This window comes from Acomys minous (assembly GCF_964271855.1).
Source record: "Acomys minous genome assembly, chromosome: 2".
Taxonomy (NCBI): Eukaryota; Metazoa; Chordata; class Mammalia; order Rodentia; family Muridae; genus Acomys; species Acomys minous.
In genome coordinates, this window is record NC_140484.1 from 137,121,755 (window position 1) to 137,146,540 (window position 24,786).

Here is a 24,786-nt window from a genome sequence, read left to right on the forward strand (position 1 = left end):
AGCCTCGGAGCCTGCCTAGCTGGCAGTCTGAGGGAGGGCGGGGCGGACGTGTTGACGTTTCTGGAGCGGCGAACTGGGAGGGCCTCAGGGTCTGCGGGTGCTGCTTGGCGAGCCGGGGTCCTCGGCGCCCTCTGGCGTGATTCTCTAGAGCTGCGTCAGCAAGCTGAGGCGGAGCAGGCCGGGAAAGTGAGTATCTGAGGAGAACTGCGGTTGTGGGGGTGGGGCGGTGGCGAAAAGCGGCTTTTTTTTTTTCCCCCTGAAGCGTTAGTTGCTGGCCTGGCTGGCTTCCTGAGAATGCTAGTTTAAAACCCAGTTTTCATCAGAGATAGCGAGATGAATAATGTCCCGGAAAGTCGCAGATAATACACCCTTCATTGGCATAATAAAATCTTAAGTGTAGATATTTAGCACTAAAAGCTAAAGTAATGGACAAATACTTTACATTTTTAAAAATTAATTTTTGTTTCGAGACAGGGTTTCTCTGTGTAGCCTTGACTGTCCTGGACTCACTTTGTAGACCAGGCTGGACTCGAACTCACAGTGATCCACCCGCCTTTGCCTCCCAGAATGCTGGGATTACAGGCCTGTGCAATACTTTAAATTTTTAAAAGCCGGGCGTGGTGGCACACGCCTTTAATCCCAGCACTTGGGAGGCAGAGGCAGGCGGATCGCTGTGAGTTCGAGGCCAGCCTGGTCTACAAAGCGAATCCAGGACAGCCAAGGTTACACAGAGAAACCCTGTAGCAAAAAAAAAAAAAAAAAAAAAAAAAAGCTTTTAAAAAAATGTTTATTCTCTCATACAATACACCCTGACTATAGTTTCCCCTCCCCTTTCTCCCAGATCTAACTCCCCACTCCCCCCAGAAAAGAGCAGGCCTCCCAGGGACATCAACCAAATTCTACATGAGAAGATATGGTAAGATCAGACCTGAACCTTCACATTAAAGCTGGTCAAGAAAACCGACTAGGAGGATACCAAGAGCAGGCTTAAGTGGGAGACAACCCCTCTCCTACTGTCGGTAGCCCTCCAAAACACCAAGCCCACACACTTTAACACGTATGCAGAGGACCTAGCTCAGACCCATGTAGATTCTGAGATAGCTACGTCAGTCTCTGTGAGCCCCCATGAACCCAGCTTGGTTGATTCTGGAGGCTGGGCTCTCCAGTGTTCGACCCCTCCTGGCTCTTCACTTCTCCCTCTTCACTGAGTTCCCCAAGCTCCAAGGGGAGAAACCTGATAGAGGCTGCTAACTTGGCCTGTGGGTCTCTATATCTGCTTCCATCAGCAGCCAGAGGCAGCTTCTCTGATGACGACTGAATTACATACCAGTCTATGAATATAGCAGAACATCACTAGGAATCATTTCATTGATTATTTACTTATTTTTGGTTTTTCGAGACAGGGTTTCTCTGTGTAGCCTTGGCTGTCCTAGACTCACTTTGTAGACCAGGCTGGCCTCGAACTGAACTCAGTGATCCACCTGCCTCTGCCTCTGGCGTGCTGGGATTAAAGGTATGCGCCACCACGCCCAGCCTGACTTTTAGTTTTTAACTAATTTTTGTGCCAGTTGTCTGTTTTGTGTCCCCCCCCCCCCGCATCCCCCTCTCTCTATATATATTATGGTTTATTTAAAATGAATTCATCATTGGAATTATTAGAATATTGAAGACAGTAGCAAAAACACATATAAATGGTAAGGAGTAATTTTAAAGTAGTTTGATTTTAGAAATATAAGTTTCTGATTATAAATATGAAGTTGAAGTGGCCCAGGGCTAAAGAGGGGCCCTGGATTTGATGGGATGAAAATAACCCTTCAGATGGTGTTTCCCTCTGGAAATAGTGACAAGCTGTTTCCAACTTGGCTTACATTCTCCATGGTGTTCTGTCCCCTCCCTGCTTCATTTCCTTGTATTATTAGTGAGGTGAACTGCCTGTTGCTGAAATTATAAGGTCCTTCAAGGTCAGAGAGGAGCTGGTTTGGTCTCCTTTCCTCTTGTCTCCACCACTATCAAGCCAGTGCTCGGCTTTACTGTTTGTCTTTTAAGTCTTATAGTTTTTTTAAAACACTTTTTAAAAAAATTTTTTGGTGTCTCTTGATAGATAATTTTACCTTCTCTAGAAAAATTACCTTTTCAACTTTCATTTGAAAGAAAATGTCTTATTTAGCTAAGCCTGTTGTTAGCTAGCCTTTGCCTTACTTCAGTATCACATATCACTCACTGTCCATCTGTGTGGTAAACTCCTTTCTCTGTGACCTTTCACTCCTGCGTCTAAAGTGTTATTCTTATTACTATTATTATTATTTTGGTGGTTTTCTTCCAGACAGGGTTTCTCTTGTAGCCTTGGCTGTCCTGGACTCGCTTTGTAGACCAGGCTTGCCTCAAACTCCACCTGCCTCTGCCTCCCAGAGTGCTGGGATTGCAGGCTGGGCTTCTGGGTTAAAATTATTAACAAGCTCTCTTAACTCCGTTTTCCCTTCCTGTGAACCTGAATTCAGAAATGGCATCAATAGCAGTGTTTGTAAACTATCTAATTTGCTTTTGCTTTTTATTTCTTCTCTCACCTGAGCTGATGTATTTCTTCACCACTGGAAGTTGCATTTTTCCTTTATTTCCTACTGACCTGTTTTAGAAATCCTTGAGGTAACCTTTTAAAATGAAGTGTGTGTGTGTGTGTGTGTGTGTGTGTGTGTGTGTGTGTGTGTATGTGTGTGTTATGTTTGAATGCAGGTTCTCATGTGCCATGGTGTGTATTCAGATGTTGGAGGATAAATCTCCAGAGTCTGTTCTGTTCTTCCACCATAGGATCTGGGGTTGTCAGGCTTGTATGGCAAACACCTTTATCTTCTGAGCTACCTCACTGCTGCCAAAACTGGACAGTAGACACATCGGAAAAGAAAATACATTGTGTTGCTGGGTGTGGTGGCACATGCCTTTAATCCCAGCACTCCAGGAGGCAGAGACAGGCAGATCGCTGTGAGGTTGAGGCCAGCCTGGTCTACAAAGTGAGTCTAGGATGGCCAAGGCTACATAGAGAAACCCTGTCTTGGGGGGCGGGGAAGGAAAGAAAATACATTTTGTTTTTGTTTTGATACAGGATTTTTCTGTTCTGTAGCCCAGGCTGACCTAGGGTTCACTATGGAATGTGGATTAGTCTCAAACTCTGGAGCAGCATTTCTCCTGCCTCAGCCTATGGAGTACTGGGACTGCAGTAAGAACTTCTTTGCCTAAGGAGCTATGACTGATTATCCAGTCTAAGGATCTTTAAACACTTTTTGTGCCTTTTGATGAATATAAATTTGGTTCTCTGGAGAATTTTTAGGTGTACAAACTAAGCTAAAGCAAAATATAAAGTATTGGAAAGGAAACATTGTTATCAAGATATTATTCAAAGCTCTCCAAATTGGTGACTGTGATAATATGTGGTGTTTTGTTAATATAGGAAATAAAAAGATCTAGTGGTTTCATAGTTACTATGATTTTTAAAGTAGTGATGAACATAAATAATATGTTGAAGTATGTATAACTACTGCTAACTGGTAAGAAAATTACTGATTTATGTTGGTGAAATACAGTTGTTAGTAACATTATCGGGATTTGTTACCCACATACAAACTGAAAAAAAGTTACATATCATTTACAAGTCAATAAAAACAGACATTTTTTCCCCACTAAAGTGCATGAACTTACTGAATTTTATTCATTGACCCTTTTGGTTGTTCTGTGGTCTTCATGTTAGAAGCAACTGCATTATCGTGCATGTGTGAGAGTTGAGGAAGAGTCCTGTGAAACAAGGTAAAAAGAAATGGCTTTTTGGAAAGCGAACAACTGCATTTAGATTCTAGTATAGTTTAGCAATGCTCAAGTGTGTACATCTACTCTACCCACAGTAGTTATATTCAGTAAATGTGAATAAGAACTTACAGAGTGCTGATGTGGATTCACCGGGCAGCTGCCTTTTTTAGCTGGATAATCTAATGGGTGGTTAAATATCCAATAAACGAGGAGAGGTCGTTTTATATGCATAGAAAGAGACATTGTAGAATGGGAGAATTTCACATAGTTTAGTAGGTCAGGGAAGGCTTCCACGAGGGAGTGATAACCAGCCTGGGTATTGAAGGCTATTTAGAATCAGCCTGATGAAAAGTAAAGAAGACGTGTTTTTAACTGAAAGAAATCCTACTGTAACTTTGCTTTACTAAGTAGCCCACTTTTTAAAAAATGTTAAATTCTTCTAAAGATAAATTAGGGGCTAGAGAGATGGCTCAGAAGTTAAGAACACTGACTGCCCTTCCAGAGGTCCTGAGTTCAATTTCCAGCAACTTCATTGAGCCACAACCATCTGTAATGTGATCTGATGCCCTCTCCTGGCCTGTAGGTGTACATGCAGGAAGAGCACTGTATACATAAAAAATAAATCTTAAAAAAAAAACATATTCTCTTTTACATTTTTAACTGAGATACAACAGTTATACTACAACTAATATGCAAATGTGACAAAACAAACATATTCCAGGACCACTCAGGTCAAGTTGTAGAACATTACCAATATCCCCAAGTTGCTCTCTCATGCTTATTTTACTCTCTAAGGGAATTTAACACCACACATCAAATCTGGTTTTAAACAGGCAATGGAATAATATAGTATTGTCCTTTGCATTGGCTTCCTTCCCTGAATATTATGTTTGTAATGTTTAATCATGTTACTACATCAGATCTATACTAGTTCATTTGCATTGTTATTTAACTTTCCATTATATGATCATATATTGATGTTTGTATTGATTTTACCAATAATTAGCATTGGGATTGTTTCCCAACCTAGAAAAGTGTCACAGATGGTTTAAAATCTACTTTCCTTCACTTAAGTTGGACATATGTACACATTATGCCTAGAAATTCTAGGAATTCTACTCCTAACATATACTTATTGAAAATGTGTGTATGCATACCATATTATATACATATATTTATTACTTATATATGTATTACTTATATGTATATATGTTACTTATAGAAACATTATTTTAGAGTATCTGTGCACCTTCTATTCTTACCAGCAATGTATGAAAATTCTTGTTTTTTTCTTATATCACCAACATTTGATTTTATTATTTTTAATTTTAGCCATTCTGGAGTACATAGTATTATTTCAGTATAGTTTTGATACACATTTACCTTATTAACAATAAAGCTGACTGTGTTCATGCTTTATTGATTATATGGATATTAAGTCTTAATAAAGCATCTCAAGTCATTCATTTTTATTTTTGTATTAATTTAATAATTCTTAGTTGTTTTTTTTTTCAGTATGTTGCTGGGGAGATTGAGACACAGTTTCTCTGTGTAACAGTCCTGGCTTTGTAGACCAGGCTGGCCTTGAAGTCACAGCAATCCACCTGCCTTTGCCTCCCCAGTGCTGGAATTAAAGGCGTGCACCACCACATATATAATTTGCATATTAGTTGTAGTATAACTGTTGTATCTCAGCTAAAAATGTAAAAGAGCATATCTATACCTGCCAGAGTCTAACCCCAGACGAGAGTAGGGGTTGAAGCTGGTGGTCGCAAGGAAGGCGGGGGAAGAATCAGACTTGGGACAGAGAGGAGGAAACATATGTCTGTGTAGCTTGACCTACTCTGACAACCTTTGTCTCTCACAGGCTTTATTTATACACAAAACCGTTTCCTCAAAAACTTTAATCATTGATTACATAGCCTTTGAGGCTACATTTTTCTAAAATCTTCCTTGATTGCATAAGCACATTGAAATAAAAGAAACAAAGTGAGCAAACTGCAAATTTCCTGAGAACTAAAAATTAATCTTATGATAAAATCAGTTTTATTTTAACTCAATGTCTTTTTACTTAACTAGTGTCATAAAGCCTAGAGGTTCCTAAGTGCTAGACAGGATGACTCTATTTGAGTTTGATTCTGTTTTAAGTTTGGCACAGAATGAATAGATCAGAAGGTATTTCCTACTACCTGTTAGATCAAGCTTATCTTTCTACAGAAGCCCAATTGCTCAGTTCCTTGTTTAATTCTTTCTTTTATTTTTTCTTTTATATTTGACATAAGACAATCACTCTTTGATTCTTAAAATACCGTCCAGCCTTTCTAACAGCAAACAAATGTTGCTTAAGCAAAAGCAGTCTTTTTTTTTTTTTAATAGTGTCAGAAAAATTCTGATCTGACAAGTCTGCTCAAGAAGGCAGGCAGTTTACTGAGCCAAAATGTTCCTCCGTGTCTTTGTCATAAACCCTTGTTTCAATATGATCCTTATCTTTATTATAATCCTGTAAAGACTAGAAGAACATCAGGATTCCTAAGACTTCTTGCTTTGCCTTCAGGAAGGTACCAAGGTTTGTCATTAATTGTATAATAATAATAATAAAAAAAAACTCTTCCTGTCCATACTAGTTCCTTGTTTTTGAAGCTAGACATAAAATGTTGATTCAGTTATAGTTTGTCAGTCTCTAGGATTTTCCTGAGTTTTTCTTTTTTAGTGGTTTTTCTCAAATCCTTTGTCTCATTCTTACTAATATCACTTAGTAATGATCTAAGTATTTGTGCCTTTAATTAATAGGTCCATGAAAGACATAATATTCTGCATAGCTGTTTTCCCCAGAGAACTTCCATTAGTTTTATTCTTATTAAAACCAACCAGCTTTTGCTGCATTATCCCAGCTCCAGCTTTTGGTGAGAGGCTTTTAACAGTAAGGAATATAAGGACAAACAAAAGTTGTGTAGCAAATTTCCACCAAGGGCAGTGATGGGTGTTGACACTTGTTTTTTTGCTTTTTAAGATTTATTTATTTATTATGTATACATACTGTGCTCTGCCTTCATGTATACTTGCAGGCCAGAAGAGGGCATCATATCACTTTACAGATGGTTGTGAACTCAGGATCTCTGGAAGAGCAGCCAGTGCTCTTAATCTCTGAGCCATCTCTCCAGCCCCACGCTTATTTTAAAAATCTATTTCATTTGGGATATTTAAGTCTCTACCTCCTTTCCACCAACCCCTTAACCCTAGGTAAGAGAGAAAGAAGGTTAGTGTGGGGGGCATATACCACTTTACTTCTGGCTGTTTAGGGCCGACTGAAGCCTGCCCTGCTCCCCACCCCTGTCAGCACTGTTCTCCAAGCGTTCCTAGAAGCCTCCTCTTCATCTACCTTCTCCAGGCTGCTACCTTGAAGTATCTCCATTCTCTCCGAGCTGCCCCTCTTTTTCTCTCTCTGAACTCTTGTTTTTATACCCCTCAGAGTCAAAGATCACACCCTTCTCCATATTCCTCGAGGCAGGCTGCTATCAGCTGGCAACGACCATGTCCTGCACTAGGCAGTTATCAGCTGGGGACAAACTGAAGCCCAAACTAAAATCCCACATTTGGAACTAAAACAAAAACAATTTTACATAACCTAATTGAGTTTTTAAGGAAACCAAACTTTCTATTACAGATGGATCAGTCTAAGTCATCTAAGCACTGGGACTATGTCAAAGAGCGCCTTCAGGATGCTCTTTATACCCTTTATAGCTTCTGACCATGAGGGCTATTCTCTGATATGATATTAATAAGGATGTCCACATCCTAGTCTCCATGACCTGTGGCTAGGTTATATTAAAAAAAAAAAAAGACTGCGTATTGGCCTGTCATAGTAAAGCTGGCTCAATTATATGGTGGTGTCCTAGTTAGGGTTACTATTGCGTGATGAAACACCATGACCAAATCAACTTGGAGAGGAAAGGGTTTTAGTTTAGCCTAAACTTCTAGGTAACAGTGCATCACTGAGGGAAGCCAAGGGAGGAACTCAAACAGTGCAGTAAACTGGAGATAGGCGCTGATACAGAGGCCATGGAGGGGTGCTGCTTACTGGCTTGCTGCTTGTGGCTTTCTCATCCCGCTTTCTTCTAGAATCTAATGTGGTGGTTTGAATAGGAATGGCCCCCATGGACTCTTAGGAGCTGTGGCCTTATTGGAGTAGGTGTGGCCTTGTTGGAGGAAAGGGTCACTGTAGGGGTGGAGTTTGAGGTCTAAGAAGCTCAAGTCTGCCAGTGTGTTTTAGTTTCCTTCTGCTACCTGTGGATTAAAATGTAGACCTCTCAGCTATCTCTCTAGCACCTGTCTGCCTGTGCACTGCCATGCTTTCTGCTATGACAATAATGCATTAAATCTCCCAAACTGTAAGGCAGCCTTAATTAAATGTTTTTCTTTATAAGAGTTGCTATGGTCAGGATGCCTCTTCACAGCAATAGAACCCTAACTAAGACTCCCAGGACCACCTGTTCAGGCATGGCACCACCCACAATGGGCTGGGCCTCTCCCCGTCAGTCACTAACTAAGAAAAAGCCTTCCAGCCAGATCTTATAGAGACATTTTCTCATTTCAGCTGGCCCTAGCTTGGCTCAAGTTGACATAAAATTAGCTAGTACTGCTAGTAAATCAGACAGTCCCATATGTAGGATGGAGGATGCAGCAACAAACTTGGGGTTCTGTAGCCAGTGTAATCCTTTCCGCAGTGACAGAGCTGCTATGCTTAGCAGCCAATTCAATTCCACAGTGGTATCCTACAGGATACTTAGATGGCAAAAGAGCTGTGCCCTAGTGACCAGCAGATGGTGCTATTGTAACACAAAATGACTGAAGAAAATTGGTGCCTCTAGTGCCAGGAGATTGCGTATTCCACATTCTTCCCACCAAACCCCAGGGAGAAGAGCAGGCAAAGGAAGAGTCAGTCATCAAGTATTAATTTATTTTTATTTTTTTGGTCTTTCGAGACAGAGTTTCTCTGTGTAGCATTATTTCATCTGATAGAGATTTAATTCATCCCTGAATTATATATCCAAACTGTCAGATTGAATTAAGTTTACGCTAGATGGAACAGTTAATGTTTCTTTTTCCTGCTAATCAATCCATGGGGACTTGGGCAGGGGATTATTGAATAAAGAGAATAAAATATTCTTACATATGATTTCAGAAGTGTCCCAGGTTGTCTTTCTTCAAGGCCACTGAGATTTCTTCTTTTACAGCCTTTAAGAAGATGAGGGTGCATGATCAGAGAGAGCATGTCAATACCTCTTCCTTCCTCCTCTCCTATTCATGTTTCCTGACTTGCATTAGTTGTTGGAAATTTGGATGGATGTGAACTTGCATCCATAGGTCTCTTACACTTATGTGAGTGCCCTTCTTCCTCGTAGGGAATGTTCTCTCGGCGGAGTGTTCCCAATAAAGACCCTCACTGAGTGTGATGAAGGCCATTAGGTACAAGATACAGAGGATATGAAGAAGAAACATCCAGCCATGCATGTACTGCACACAGGGAGGAAGAGAAGTAGGGACAGACAGACTGTTAAAGCTGTCAGTGCAAAAAATATGGATGACTTTAATACAGCCTTTTCCCTAGACTCATGTCCATGACAAACCTGACTTATAAAATGCTATTTTTAGGCTGGGTGTGGTGACGCACACCTTTAATCCCAGCACTTGGGAGGCAGAGGCAGGCTGATAGATGTGAGTTCGAGGCCAGCCAGGTCTAACAAAGGGAGTCCAGGACAGCCAGGGCTATACAGAGAAGCCCTGTCTTGAAAAGTAAAAAAAAAAAAAAAAAAAAAAATTTGCCAACATTTTCATCTTGCATTTAAATGACAAGCATATTTTAATCTGTTTTCTATGTTCTTGTTATCATTTGTATATAACTCTTTGAAAAGATCTATGTTCAATTCACGTTATAAAACTCTAAGTCATGGCAAAATTGTGCATTTATAGACAGTGTTTGGTGTGAAGCATGTGAGTCCTGAATTAGACAAAGTTTTATGTCCACATATCTTAACTTCAATTCTCCTTAAAGAAGAGAAATTTAGGAACTTCAGTTGCCTACCCGAATGGATCTGGTAATCATATATACAGGAATATTAAAGAAGTGTTTAATTATTAAACTACATCAATATTTGCTGATCTAGAAAGATGTTTGTAGTAGATTTTTAGTGGAAAAAGAGATTTACAGTGGAATGTGTGTAAAATTGCCATGTTTACAAAATTATGTTTTTAACCTGGAAGGAGAATGAGCACTAAAATGTGCACAGAAGGAGTGATTTTACAATTTTAATGTTTCCCCACAGTTTTAAATTTTCAAGCAAATGAATTATTACATTAAAAAATAACAAACTTGAGACTGGAGTGATGGCTCAGAGGTTAAGAACACTGACTACTCTTCCAAAGGTCCTGAGTTCAATTTCCAGCAACCACATGATGGCTCACAACCATCTATAATGTGATATAGTGTATCTTTCCCCCCCAGCATCACCTCAGCCTCCTGACTGCTGGTAATACAGGCTCTGTCACCACATGTGGCTTCACAGGGATTCTCAAACTGTAATGCATTTTTTTTGTCATGCCTGCTGAGAATTGTGTCAGCATCCAGTATGTAGAGTCTAAAACTGCTTAGCATCCTGTAATGTGTAGGATAGTCCACCACAACAAGGAATTATCTGGGTTTAATTGTTCTTAGTGCTGAGGTTGAATTAGCTTGGAATTCTTTATCCTGATAGAGCTCATTACTACCATCTGGTGGTGACAGAGGGGACTGCAACATTCATGTTGCTTCCGCTGGAATCTGAATGAACTAAGGTCTCAGAAGTGGGGAGACTATAAGAATAATTGTAATAGCTATATTATGAGATAAATAAGTATAATGAGAACTTTAGAATTTTGACTTTTAAAAAACACAGAAATATAAGAATGTGTTTTCGTTTAATCCCAGGAGTAATTCCATCATGAAGCACAGGGGACCAAGGTGAGGTTCCCATTTAGTCTCAACTTAACTCTTACCTCCATTTCACTGCTCCTAAGGAATGCCTTTGCAAGGCCTCAGCTTTTTACCTGGATGGCAGTTCAAAGGCAAGTTGGGAAAAGATCTACTCTTGCTCTATTGTCAATTTGACCTCTCTTTTTTATTGTCTCCTTTTCTGTTTTCTAACGATGGGTTAGATGAGTTTCCTACCCATCAGCCATGCCTCATGCTCCTCTCTAAAGGGGCATAGGGCTTAGTTTGGTTGTTTGGTCACCATGTGATAACTCTTTTGAGGGGATGCCAGGTCACGAAGCTGATAACCTCATAAATGGGTCACTCCATTGATAAATTTGTAGCTGAACAACATGTGAAGAGGTGGGGCCTATCTGGAGGAAATAGCCTTTGAGGGATACAGCTTGTCCCCAAACCCTTCTGTCTCATTCTGCTTCCTGGCCATCATTAAATGAGCAGCCTTTTCCTGTCATATCCTTCTTGATGTGATATTTGGCCTTACCACAGGCTAAGAGCAATGGAGCCCAGTGACCATGGACTGAAACCCCTAAACTGAGCCAAAAAGACATCTTTCTTCATTTAGAGCTGTTTTCCCTGGATTTGTCACATCAGTGAAAAGCTATCATATGCCTAGTCCTCACTTTCCTGCCTGGTGGTGACTCGTGGGAGGCCTGGGATGGATAGGAGTCTCTTCCCACAGACTTGGGAAGAGAATGTTAAGTTCTTTATGATTCACCATCATTGTTCAACATTTTCTGTATCTAGCATCTTTACTAGGGCCTTAAGGGTGTCAGTGGCTGGGTTATGCAGAGAAAGGTGCTGAACCAGTTCTGGGAGACAACTGTGAACAAAGAGGGTGGAACATTTTGATAAAGGAAAAAGACAAATGGTGATGCAGGCTTCACAAACTTTGTAGAATCAGATGGAAGCTCTAGGCTGGGTGAAAACCATTAGAGAACATCTTGTGTCAGGCTGCACGGCTGGGTCTTTGTGTCTTGCTCAGTGTGTATAGAGAGCCCCAGAGAGGGTATGACCTCCAGTAGAGAGGCTTTGTGTGTTTGAGGCAGATTTGAGTTACCTACTGTGTTCTCCTCAGTCGGCCAGCAAGTTCCTCTTTGACATAGAAATTTGGAGAAGCATTTCTGTTTCACTGTTAAGGAGTTGATAGGAACTACAGCCCAATCCATTGAACAAACATAATTGTTCCAGAATCAAGGAACCAAAGACAAACTATTAGTGAGGCTGTTCATAGGAGGACAAGCCCTAGTTCACATCTTTTCCAATTTAGAATAAATACAAATTGTTTGGATTATATTCTTCATTTAGAGCTGTTTTCCCTGGATTTGTCACATCATTGAAAAGCTATCATATGCCTAGTCCTCACTTTTCTGCCTGGTGGTGACTCGTGGGAGGCCTGGGATGGATAGTAGTCTCTTCCCACAGACTTGGGAAGAGAATGTTAAGTTCTTTATGATTCACCATCATTGTTCAACATTTTCTGTATCTAGCATCTTTACTAGGGCTATGATAACATTAGAGGTTATTAGATAGCTGTTGTCAAAGAAATCTAATAACGCATGCATTCTGGCTTTCCTCCATTCTTCATACCATTTTGAACTTGAAAGTTTTAATTCTATTTTCTACCCACAAAAATATCATGCTGAGAGAGAGAGAGAGAGAGAGAGAGAGAGAGAGAGAGAGAGAGAGAGAGAGAAAAGAATAGTTGCAGTACTTGGTTCCCAATGTAGAATTTTGACCTGTTTTTTTCATGAATTTATAATTGAGTATTATATAGGCATAAACACATTCAAGCATAACAGCAACAATAACTGATATTAAAAATCTATATAATTCTGGTATTGTGACTTTTGATATTCTTTTGCTGCTACTGGTTACTACTAACATTGTAACATATAACATGTCGCAGGCACATATATTTTATGAAGTTATTCTCATACCTAGGGTGGTATCATTTTGTAAGTGAAGAAAACGAAACAGAGATGGTAAATTTATCCAGGGTCACATGACTAATAGAGAGCATGTGCATGGCTAAGCAATCTAAATCTGGAGTTTAACTAGAACTGCAGGATAGCTTCCCTAGCTCTCAGCACTTACATTCCTACAACTTTACACCTTTATTTATCACCTTTCCCTTCCTCCCTGCTCCCCCTCCTGTTTGAGACAGAGACTGTCTGTGTAGTTCAGGATGCCCCCAGACACTGGATTCTTCTCTCACTGTATCCCGAGTCCTGAGATGATAAACATGGACCACCACACCTGGTTCCTTTTTCTTCTTGCCTCTTCTTTCTTTGATAAATCACTTGTGTGTAAACCTTTGCTTTTGAGGAATCCAGGATGACATTTTCTCTCTCTCTCTCTCTCTCTCTCTCTCTCTCTCTCTCTTTTAAGCCTTTTAAGGATCTTTATTTTGAGGATTTCAATTGACATACTGGTACGCATGCAGAATATATAATGTATTCATTTTGAATAAGCATACAGTTATATAATTTTAAGCAGGATAATTACCATTCCTGTCACCCAAGTATTTTTCCTTTTTGCTGTAAATATTAAAATGAATATTTTAAATATAAAATTCTTTAATGATTGCAGATTTTATTTTATTTTTTATTTTATTAATTTATTCAGATTACATCTCAATTGTTATCCCCTCACTTTTATCTTCCCATTCCTCCCTCCCTCCCTCTTTCACCCTTTTCCCCTCCCCTAGGTCTGTGACAGAAGGGGACCTCCTCCCCAACCATATGGTCACAGCCTATCAAGTCTCATCCTGGTAGCCTGCTTATCTTTCTCTGAGTGCCACCAGGCCTCCCCACCAAGGGGAAGTGGTCAAATAGGGGCACCAGAGTTCATGTCAGAGTCAGTCTCCACTCTCACGCAACTGTGAAAAATATCCTGTCCCTTGGCTAGATCTGAGTAGGGGTTCAATGTTACTGCATGTATCATCCTTGGTTGGTGTAGTAGTTTGAGCAGAACCCCCTGGGTTCAGATCTGCCTGTCATGATCTTCTTCTTGTGGGTTTCTATGACTCTCTGGATCCTTCTATTTCCCCATTCTCCCATATTTCCCTCACCTAGAGTCCCAGTAGGAAGTCCCCATATCTATCCCGATCTCCTGGTAAGTGAAGACTTTCATTGGACATCCGTTTTGGGCTAATATTTAATTAAAAACAAAGAAATCCTGGAATTTATGGGCAAATGGATGGAACTAGAAATGATCATCCTGAGTGAGTTAATCTAGACCCAGAAAGACTCACATGGTGTATACTCACTTGTAATTGGACCAAGGTGACATTTTCTATACTGATAGATAATAATTGTTGCAATTACTTTGTTAAGTATTTGATTGATTACTATTGGAATCATTGTAACTACTAATCAATTCCCCAAAGACTTCAATAATCTGAAGTTCATTTATTGTCCAGTGTGATTTCTCAAGGAGTCATATTGAATACTACTCCTAGTGATGGATGGATGAAGCTGTTTAAGGCTATTAGTGTGTCTTAGTAAAATGTTATATGAAACGAAAGGAGTAAGAAGAGGCACTATATTGTAATAACATGCTTATACATACTTGCTGTTTGTGTTGCACTGTTTCTATTTTATTTGTAAATGTTTCTTATTTTATTTGTGGTGATTGATTTATTCCCTCAAAAAGCACGAGGAATTTACTGTCTCACTGTTAAGGTACCTGTGGGCACAGTGACTGTGTTCCCACAACACCGTTATTACAATGATAGCAGTACTAGTGACAGTATCTTGAACACTGTCACACATCTCCTTCACTCTCTTGTCAATTCATGTAGCACAGCGCTAACACAAACTGTTGAGTTGTTTTCTTAGATATTACTGAGGTGTTGGAATGAAGAGAACTGCAACTTTGAGAGGAAGGTATGACAACAATTGTGTGCTTTACAGATTTTTTTCTCCATAGTCCAAGTAAAGAGCATTACACTTTAGGAGGTAGCTGTTAGGCATATCTCAATCATTAGACTTTCTCATATTCATAGCCCCACCCTCTGAGAAGAAGAGAATCCTCCTAAAGATTCTCAGTACAAGCCTGAAGATGTAGCTTACTTGGTAGAGTACTAGCCTAGCAAATAAGGGCCTGGGGTTGATTTCTAGAACCACATAAATTGGGCCTGATAGATCAAGATGATCTGGGGTCCTCTTCATCTACACACTGAATTTGAGGCCAGCTTGGGCTACATGAGACGTTGTTTAAAAAATAAAACCAAAAACCCCTCAGCCTCACCCCCCAAACAAACAAAAACCCAAAAGCCTTCTTGGTATAATAGTCAATCTTCATTTAAGAAACCTACATTTCGATATTTTTGAAACTTAATGTTTTTTGATAGTTATATTTATTGATGGGTTCAATGTGGTACTGTTTATACACTGTGAAAAGATCAAATAATCAATAAACATATGAGCAAATATACATATCCATCACCTCACCTGCTAGTCATTCTTTGGCTCAAGAACATTTACACTTTACTCTTGTAGTAGCTTCAAAATGTACATTATTAACTCTGGTCACCACAACTTAGTCTTTGTGTCTGAGAATTTCTTCCCTTTGAATAATGTCTTTTGCCTCTTTACTACCCTCAGCCCGTGGTAACTGTCATCATATTCTCTACTTCTATATATTCTTTATTTTATTTTTTAGAGTCCTTTTATAAGTGAGTAACTCCCATCTTACAAGATTGGATGTTGTAGAATGCTACATGTGAGCTAGCCTCATATGTACAGGCCTTGCATTTCTTTTCTTGCCCTTCCTGGTATCTCTCTCTGCCTTAACTGAAAGAATGCCCCTAAGGTTATATACTGTAACAATATATATAGCTGTGCTTTGAAGTATGACTTAGGTCTTTTAAATGGATTTATTTTATTATACATCCACATATGCTAGTAATTGATTTTCTTGTGTTATGATTATCCTCTACAGGAACAGCACCTGCTCATAATTTCTAGGCTATCTTTGAGACAAAGAGAATTAAAGATATTTTATAGGAAAGCTTCAAGCTTTTACACGTTTCATCATAAAATGCAAATATTGGAGACTGTTGTTAGGAGGAGTAGTTTTAGGATTATTTAGGTATGCTGTGACTCTTTCTATCTAATATTGGATTGCTCATTGAATATTATTGTTCTTTTAAGTCATTGAGTACATCCTCCTTTGTGATTTTGGCCCATGCCTCTGGGATTTTACCTGTATCTATAAATTTTTTCTGGTATTTTTCCTCTAGTTCTGATCTGAAGTGTGAGACAAACCATTTCCAGTATGACCTGGTAGATGAATCTGGAGTGATGCTCCATGTGGCGTAATCCTCTCCTGCCAGCCGATAGTTCTTATATGGGATTTCCCGGCTATTTCCCAAAAGTATGTAGCGATCACTTGCTACAGAACTAGTGCAGCAATCAATGACAAAGTGGTCTGTTTTATGCTTATGCCATCCACTGACAGCCTGAGGACGGTGGAACGGCACACTGTGGTCTCCGTCATGTTGGGGAATGGTGTTTGTACAAATTGCATTACACAAAGGACACTGTTTCCAGCAGCCGCAGAGATGTTCAGAGAGAATTTTCTCAATGTCAGGAACCATTTCATCTATGGGCTTACTTGAACAGTCCTCTTCCACTTTCCTCATTGCAGGATCCAAAGCTGCACTCATGGCTTCTTTGAGAAACTCAGTATCTTTTATCTCCTGGTGCTCGATGCTTATCAGGTCTCTTCTTGGGAAGATCAGGTTGCTCCCAAGGTGATCACAGAACAAGTCCAGCCAGCCAGATGCGGTGCTGCCTTTATCTTTAGCTACTGCCGTGGACTCATGAATGGCAGTGAGGATGGCATTCTTGATGTCACCTAAACTCATTTTAAAAAAAGTTTTTATGTTTTTACTTCCTTCATATGAACAGTATTGTTTAATATGGTTTTCAATATAGCTGCTGAAAAAAGATTTTGTGTGGTGAAGGTACTGCCAGTAATTATCAAAGTTTTCTTCCTCTGCCAGAGAGATGAGAATGTGTTTCTCGAGGTTAGCCCTATTCCCATTGAATTCAGGGCAGCTAGCTCGCATGGCTCCAGCAATTTTAATGACCATTTTCTCTCTTATGGTGGCAGAGATAGCAGGGGTGAGTTTGTGCCAAAGAAAATCAACAAATGTTTTGATGGAGGTGGCACCTTGGCAGGAGATCTTAAAGCTCATGAAGAAATCATCTTTCTTCCTCTCCAGATAGTTCACAGGGTCATTTGCTCTCTTGAATGCCTTGTGTATTTCCTTGAAACTCTTGGATGCTCTTCGAAATAAGCATACAGATAAGTCAATGATGTATTTGCTTGTAAATGTGTATCTTTCCTCAGTAGGTGCAGATTTCACTTCTTCTTCTATTATCCTCAGGATTTCATGGAAATAACTTGTATTATAATCACACTGCTTTTTTTGAATATTGTTTATAGTTTCATTAAATCTTGTAATAATTTTTTCAGTAGTCATATTAATGGATTCCCTATCCCAGGCCTTTAATGTCCGAGTCATGAAGCTGTATTTCTTGCTCATTTTTACATGCTCATCATAATTTATTTGAAATTTCTCTTCAGGATTTCTCATTAGTATGTCTACCATGTTTATCTCCTTTGGGAAATAGTCCCAAAGGATGTTTTCAGACTCTGTGTCAATGTCAGGTTCCATGACTGGAGGAAGATCTGAGGACACATCACAGACCCATTTTTTCCAGAGTGGGTTGAATTTTTCATGTAACTCTTCTTCATTTAATTCTTTATCTTTTATAGTTAAAGCCAACTTTCTGCTCCTTTCCAATAATTCATTTTCATAGCTTGACTTTCTCTTATCCAGCCTTTCTTGATTTTTCTTAAATTGAATAAGTTCATTAGCTTTTCTTCTGGTGTCTGAAATAAGTGCCTCTTTAAGGATTATTAGCTTATTTTCAAAATTTGATTTCCATTGAATCAGTATTTCATTGTCTGGGTCTTCATCAAAATATTTTTCAAGTTCTTGCTTAATGGCTTTATACTTTTCTGTGACAGGAGCCTCAAATATGCTTGGTTGGAGTACCTGAACTTTCCCATTCTGAATCTGATTTATCAGCTGGTTCTGAAAGTCCAACATGTGACTCCTCAGCTCCCAGGTCCAGTGGTTATACATGGTTTCCAGCTTGCTCATGGCCATGATCTCTTTGGTGTTCTTGAAGCTGAAAATAAAGTTCTCATTGACTAGGGCTTTCCACAAATCTTGAACTCTAAATTTGACATCTGAGATCTTCATGATGCTTCCTCTGGCTTCCTGTTTGGCAGTCAAAATAATTCTACTCTTTAGTTCCTGGACATTGTGGCTATAACGAGGATTAGGAGGGGCCATTGGGGGATTGCCATCCCAGAGGTGAGCAAAGTAGTAAACATGACTATTGGCATCAAACTTAATAACATCACTGAAGTGGGATACATTTGAGCACTCTTCTTGTTCTGCAGCTGTTACTGCCATTTCATCCAGTCTCTGCTCTAATTGCCTTCGTCCCTCCATATTTTGGTCTTTAGCTGTAATTTCTCCCACGTTTTGATGGATGAAGAGGCAACTGGGGGAGATTTTCACTTGTTTCATCCTTAGAAAGGCTTGAACAGCTATTTGTAGGATGTCTTGTATCTCAGATGGATTCTCCCCAAAAATATTGATCAGAGTCAAGTTTCCAAGGCCAATCACAAAGGTTGCCAACTCATTGTCCCAATTCTGGCATTTGTTGTTGAGTTCTGGAGCCCGAAGTCCTTCTGTGTCAACAACAAGCATAAAATCAAAGCCAAGTTCTTCTGTGAATGTGTCTTCCACCTTCAGCAGCTGCATGTAGGCCCCCTTGGTACACCTGCCTGCACTGACTGTGAACTGCAGCCCAAACAGTGCATTCAGCAGGGTGGACTTCCCTGAGCTCTGCAGGCCAAGGACAGAGAGAACAAACAGCCTTTTGTCTCCAACTTTCTCTGAGATCTTGTCAAAAATAGCTGCCACCCACTTCAGAGGCACATAGGAAGCATCCCCATCCATCAGCTCAATGGGAACACCAGCTACCATCAGGTCTGCAGCAATTTGAGGGAGGCAGAGAAAAAGGGTATCTCTAGAGGAAGAAGTTTCTTCCAGAGCTTCATAGATCTGGGCAACTTCTCGGAGAAGGTGCTCGATTCCTAGTGTACAGTCATGAATCTCCGTAGAGATGGCTTCTATCTGCTTCTGCCAAAGTGTCAGGGAGTTGCTTTTCTGTGCTCTTTGCTTTTCTCTTTGTACCATTAACCACAAAGACCTCTGCTTTTCATGCAACTTTTCCAGGTGTTCGATAGTCAGGTTGTCAAAAAACAGAGCCAGCCACTGCAAAAAGTAGAGTTTGTTACGAGTGTCTGAATATTCTTGGAGAAGTTCAAGAACAGAGCGCATTAAATCATTGAGAGGAAAGGCTTTTTCCAACTGCCGACATCGAATTATTCTTTTATCTGTCTCTATGTCACTCTTGTGTTGTTCAATGCTCCGATTCCCCTTTTCTCTGAGGTGATAGAATTCTTTGTCCTTCTTACACCAGAGATGCCAAAGTTGTCCTTGAAGGGGTAGTAAATATTCTTTTGTCTGAGATAACTTGCATTCCTCCAGGAGGGCCATTATAGTCTGTGCCTTTTCTTTGGCTTCCTTGCAGTCTCTCTGGTCTTCATCAACAAGGAAGCCCTGTTTTCGAGCCATCTGTGAACAGTCCTCTAAGCTGAGAGCAGTATCAGAGAGCTCTAGAAAGTGCTTGATGCCATTTGTGAGCTCCTCTGTCAATTCTGCCTCATTTCTATTTCTGATCCCGATTCTCATTCTTTTACCAGAATTATTTGCTACAGCCTTTTCTTTGTCATCAATCAAACAGATCAAAGGTCTTGATGACTGACAGAGATGTCTGACAAGTTGTTGGTTTTCTTTATTGTCATCAGAAGCTGACATGAGGATCACAATGAGAGAAGAGACATCCTGCAGGAAGCTGAGTTGTTGGCTATGTTCCTTGGCATCTCCATGAAGATTTGTAAAGGTCAGACACTTGTCAAATATGTCCTCCCCTTGGCCCCCAGGGCAGAACCAGCAGATCTCCACCACTCCTTCCATCAAGAGACAGTGCTTGTTGCTTCCTCTGCAGTGTCTGTGAAAAAACACATCATGTTTACGTTTACTGAGGAGAGAGTTCATGATCTGAGATTTGGAAGCAGAGAGGCCATTTCCAACTCTAATGAAGGACACAATGGGGGTAGAGACACGGCACATCTGCTGATCCTTGTGGCTGTAGCTCTTTTGCTGTGGAGATTTACTTGCATTTTGCCAACTTCTCCTAATTTGTCTGAGGGACCAGAGAGAGAATTCTATTTGAGAAGTGTTAGGATTTGGCACCACAAGGGGGAGTGCATATTGGCAAATGGAAAGTTTGGACAAAATATATTGCCTGGTAAGATGATCTGTACAGTGAAAAATGGCCATCTGGATATCCATTGGGTGGATGTGGGGCTGGGACTCAGTGGCTGAAGGACAGAGAAGACTGTCGTCATCTTTAATGATATCTTCATATGGATCAAAGTCTTCAATTTCATGATTGGAAGAACATTCAGAGATCTGGTTTTCTATGTTTTCCTCATCTTTGAAGACAAGATGTCTCAACCCATAATCTAACATCAGTAGCTTTTGAAGGAAATAGAACGGAAGCTCCTGTTCAGATCTTGGCAGTGTGTTGTACACAGAAGTCTTGTAGATCAGATGGAAGTCAGCTCTGCTCATTCTTTTTGGATAGTGATGTTCTAGGCCTAGACGCTGGAGTAAATCCAGGAAAGGTCCCTTTTTTATCATTTCCTTTGTGTTGGTTTCATTACTTTGTTGTTTATTAGTCTCTTCCTTTTCATGGCGGAGACTTTGCAATTGTTTTTTTACCTCATCCATTTGGAAAGAAGGAATGGTGGCTTTATAGTCCCCATCAATGAGAAATCTCAAATCATTCTCCAGATTCTCCCAATCATGATGTGCTCCATGTTTTGTGAGGATGTGTACAACCTCTTCAGACAACGATTGTCCTATATGTTGCCTTACTAATGTCAAACGTTGTCTTTTCTCTTCTGTAGAAATATCTGTGATTTCAACTGTGGCTCTTAATGCTGTGAGCACCAGGAATGCCTGGGCTCTGTAACTGCAAATATTTTTAAGCTCTTTGTATTTGTCTTGGTTATTTTGCACTTGATCCAAGAGGAAGTTCAACTCATTACACCCCAGAAGTTGCTGAAAAATATTGTTTTCCAACTGATAGCCTGCACCAGCTGCAATGGAAAGTAGCAGTAGCTCCATGTCTGGCTGCTGTGTTTCTCTGAGGTACATCAAGAAGGAGCCAAGAGCTGTGGTGACCACATATGTAGCTGCTCTCTTTGCTTTTTCTACTGTTTCTGGAGACTCATTTTTGATATTCACTTCCATCAGGGTTTTGTGGGTTTTCCTTAAGGTCTTAATAAATTCAGAAAATGAGGTGATTTTGAATTGTTCTTCATCTGACTCTGACCGATTGATCCACTGTATGATGGAGTGTGCCTGAGGAAAGTTTGTCACTTTGTAGACATGAGGTTCTAGAAGGATGCACAACTGAGATTTAATAAACTGAGTTTTGTAAGTGGGTGAATTTCTGCAAAAGTTGACAGTGTTTATTAGAAAATTCTGCAGAGCACAATCTGTGAGGCATGTATTAATCCAAATGTCATAACTTTTTGTTTTTTGGCTTAATGTTTGCATGAACTCCATCAACTTATTAAGCTGTTCTTCAGGATCAGAAACTTCCCAGCATTTCACATCCTCTAGGAAAAGCCTGGCTTCCTTTCCAGCAGTAAGAAATTCTTCTCCTTCCTGAATCTGGGCAGCGAGTCCAGTCAGAGCTGTGTAGTTATCTTTTAGGCAATTAGCCACTTGAAGGGCATCCTTAAAATCACTTCTGTGGCTAGAGAGGATGATGTCCCAAATAGGCACCAACTGAAGTTCCCGGTCAATGACAGACCAGGTTTGATTGCTAGCAACAAGACCAGCTGTCCACTGGGCAATTCCATCTTCTTCTGCTGGACCACCTATATGGGCAACAGACAGTCGCACCTTTCTTTGAAAGTTTTGATGAGCTGTACTGTAATGTGCTGTTTTTGAATGTGAGTCTGAGATATTTACACTTGCACCAACTTTAACTCCAAAGCCATTATAGCTGCCCTTTATGTAAATATTCAAAGACTCCTCTGCCTGCTGCTTTACATCAGCCAGTTGTTCACCTTTGAAACCCTCTGAAATGGCCTTCCAGCAATAGATGCCCCCCAGGTGCAGTGGGCCTTGGTTAGCATGAGAGCCAAACCTGTGGAAAAAGTTTTCAGCCCTGTGCCTCAGTAAGGGGAATCCGTCTGGATGTGTCTTCTGATCCAGGAGCTCTTCAATATTTTTTAATTCCTGGAGAGCAGCCTTGGAGAGTTGAAGATGACTCATGTGAAAGCGGCAAGTGGCCAGTGGTATGTATCTGAACTTGGCTAAGCAGAAGTAAGATTGCTCTGAATGTAATTGGTGGGAAGCCTCAGATTCTGTGTGTTTGCTTTGACCCACACCAGCTTCTAGACTAAGTCCCCAAACTTCGCCTTTAACCGAGGATGGTGAACGGAAACTGAGCTTCCCTATAGTCTCTGTGAATATGGCTTGTTCTTGAGAAGATGAAAATTCCTTTGTTTCTGTCCATGTGCCATGTTCTGGGCCAACAAGTGAGAACTCCTTAGGGACCCTGAGTAGCTCTTCTCTCCTTGCTACCAGGCCCTTTTGGTGGCAGGTCTTATAAATGCCCTGCAGGGCCAGCCCTCCAGATGCCCGTCTTACCAGGTCTACATCTGAGAGGTTTTGACTGTGAGCGAGGGTCTGTTCCATGTGACTGAGATGCCTCTCCATTATGTCAGTGACCTCTTCTAGGGACAACTCAGGCCTTAGCCAGCACTCTTCAGGGATCTCCACTGCTTGCCTCAGCTCTGCTTCTTTTCTCCTCACTGCCTCTTCCTGTCTGTGCTTCCCTTCTGACTGCAAGGCTCTCAGGGCCTGAAGTGCCCGTGCTGCCTGCCTCTGCCTGCTCTGTATCATCTCCCCTGGCGTCTCCTGGAGCTGTGCAACATCGTTTGTCTGTGAGAGGTCAAGCAGTTTTTCCAGAGCTTTTTCCTCCCACGCGTGTTGTGTCTGAGACTTCAGCTTCTGGAGGTCTTTTTCTTCTAAGTGTTGTAAGGCCTGGGCACTGGTCACACCTAGGTCTTCCTGCAGCTTAGGCAGCCAGTAGTCAACAGACAGCCCCACTTCTGTCAGCATCTCCTGGAGATCTTGTCTGCATCCTGGCTGAGGCTCATCAGGGCTGCACGTGGCCGTTGCCATCGCTCTGTGAGGAATAGATTGCAATTAGTCTTGGCTGTGTCCTGACATTAGGAAGTGTTGGTTGTGCAACCATAAAATTGAATTACTAAGGTTTCATATCTGTTTTCTTTAATCTTCTGTGATTGTTCTAATGTATTTTTTTAAAAAAAAGTGTGTGTGTGTATGTGTGTGTGTGTGTGCGTGTGCGCGTGCGCGTGTGTGTGCAGCCTATCTTGTTGGATACCGTGGTGAGTTGCCACTTTGCCTGATTTAGTAGTTTGTTCGCTTTGAAGACATGGTTTCTGTGTGAGCCTTGGCTGTTCTGGAACTTACTGTGTAGATCAGCAGGCTGGTCCTAAACTCAAAGATCCTTTTGCCTTTGCCTCCTGAGTGCTGAGAGTAAAGATTGTGCCACTACTGCCTGCCACTTTGCCTGATTTTTAAACTCTCTTTTACACTCAATCAGTTGCTTTGAGGGAATTAACATGAAGGATAGTGTTTGATAATATACACAGTTTGCTTGGTTGTTTTTTAAAAACAAATGATATCGGCCAGGCATGGTGGTGCACACCTGCAATACCAGCACTCAGGGAGGCAGAGGCAGGTGGATTTCTGTGAGTTCGAGGTCAGCCTGGTCTACAAAGCAAGTCCAGGAAGTTAAAGCTATGTAGAGGAACCCTGTCTTGAAAAACCAAACCAAAGCAAACCAAACCAAACAAAAACAAAAAACAATCCCAAACAAGTGATATTATCAATTGATTATGTTTTCTTTATTAACTTTTGTAAAACTAGTGTTGACTGGTTCTGTTCCTATTTCTGTCACCCTTTCCTTCCTATTTAGACAGGGTTTTACTTGTTAGTTCATGCTGGTCTGGAGCTTGCTATTTAGCCTAGGATGGACTCTAACTCATGATTTTTCCCCCCTTGGTCTCCTGAAAGCTGGGAGTGCCCGAATGCATCCCCATGCCTGGGGTGTCACTTCTTTGTAGGTCATTTTGTAATATTAAATTTCTCTCCTGGCATTTAGAAGCACTACTAATTTTTTTTTGTGCCAGTAACTCTTTTTTAATCCTCCCTTTGTTAACAGCATCTTTGAATCATGTGAAGAGCCATTTACTAATAGCACACACACCTATGTATGTAGACACAAATACTCCTCCTTCTCCAATATTTTATCAAATTTATGGAAACTTCTCCCTCATTGCCTCTAAATGAGGCATCCAGTGAGATAAGATTTAGCACTTCAAAGAACTCAAGAAATTAAATACCACCAAACGAAATAACCCAATTGAGAAATGGGGCTCAGAATTAAACAGAAATTCTCAACAGAGGAATATCGAATGGCTGAGAAACACTTAAAGAAATGCTCAACATCTTTAATCATCAGGGAAATGCAAATCAAAACAACTCTGAGATTCCATCTTACACCTATCAGAATGGCTAAGATCAAAAACTCAAGTGATACCACATGCTGGCGAGGATGTGGAGAGAGAGGAACACTTCTTTATTGCTGGCGGGAATGCAAACTAGTACAGCCACTTTGGAAATCTATCTGGCA

General features: G+C 40.6%; 1 protein-coding gene and 1 long non-coding RNA gene across 2 annotated transcripts in view; one reads left to right on the plus strand and one right to left on the minus strand.

The window, feature by feature from the left end:
• The first annotated feature begins 46 nt into the window (after nt 1-46).
• LOC311592865 lies at nt 47-19,925 on the plus strand. The gene is made up of 4 exons (XR_014777525.1): nt 47-186; nt 842-916; nt 10,760-10,896; nt 19,787-19,925. It is a non-coding gene; the product is annotated as an uncharacterized lncRNA (long non-coding RNA).
• The window catches only part of LOC311592806 (interferon-induced very large GTPase 1-like), a 127,860-nt gene continuing 118,598 nt past the window's right edge, over nt 15,525-24,786 (minus strand). Inside the window, exon 2 of the mRNA XM_084773632.1 lies at nt 15,525-23,253. Coding sequence (XP_084629758.1) covers nt 15,963-23,249 — 7,287 coding nt within the window. The 5' untranslated portion in view covers nt 23,250-23,253 and the 3' untranslated portion in view covers nt 15,525-15,962. The remainder of the gene's footprint in view (nt 23,254-24,786) is intronic.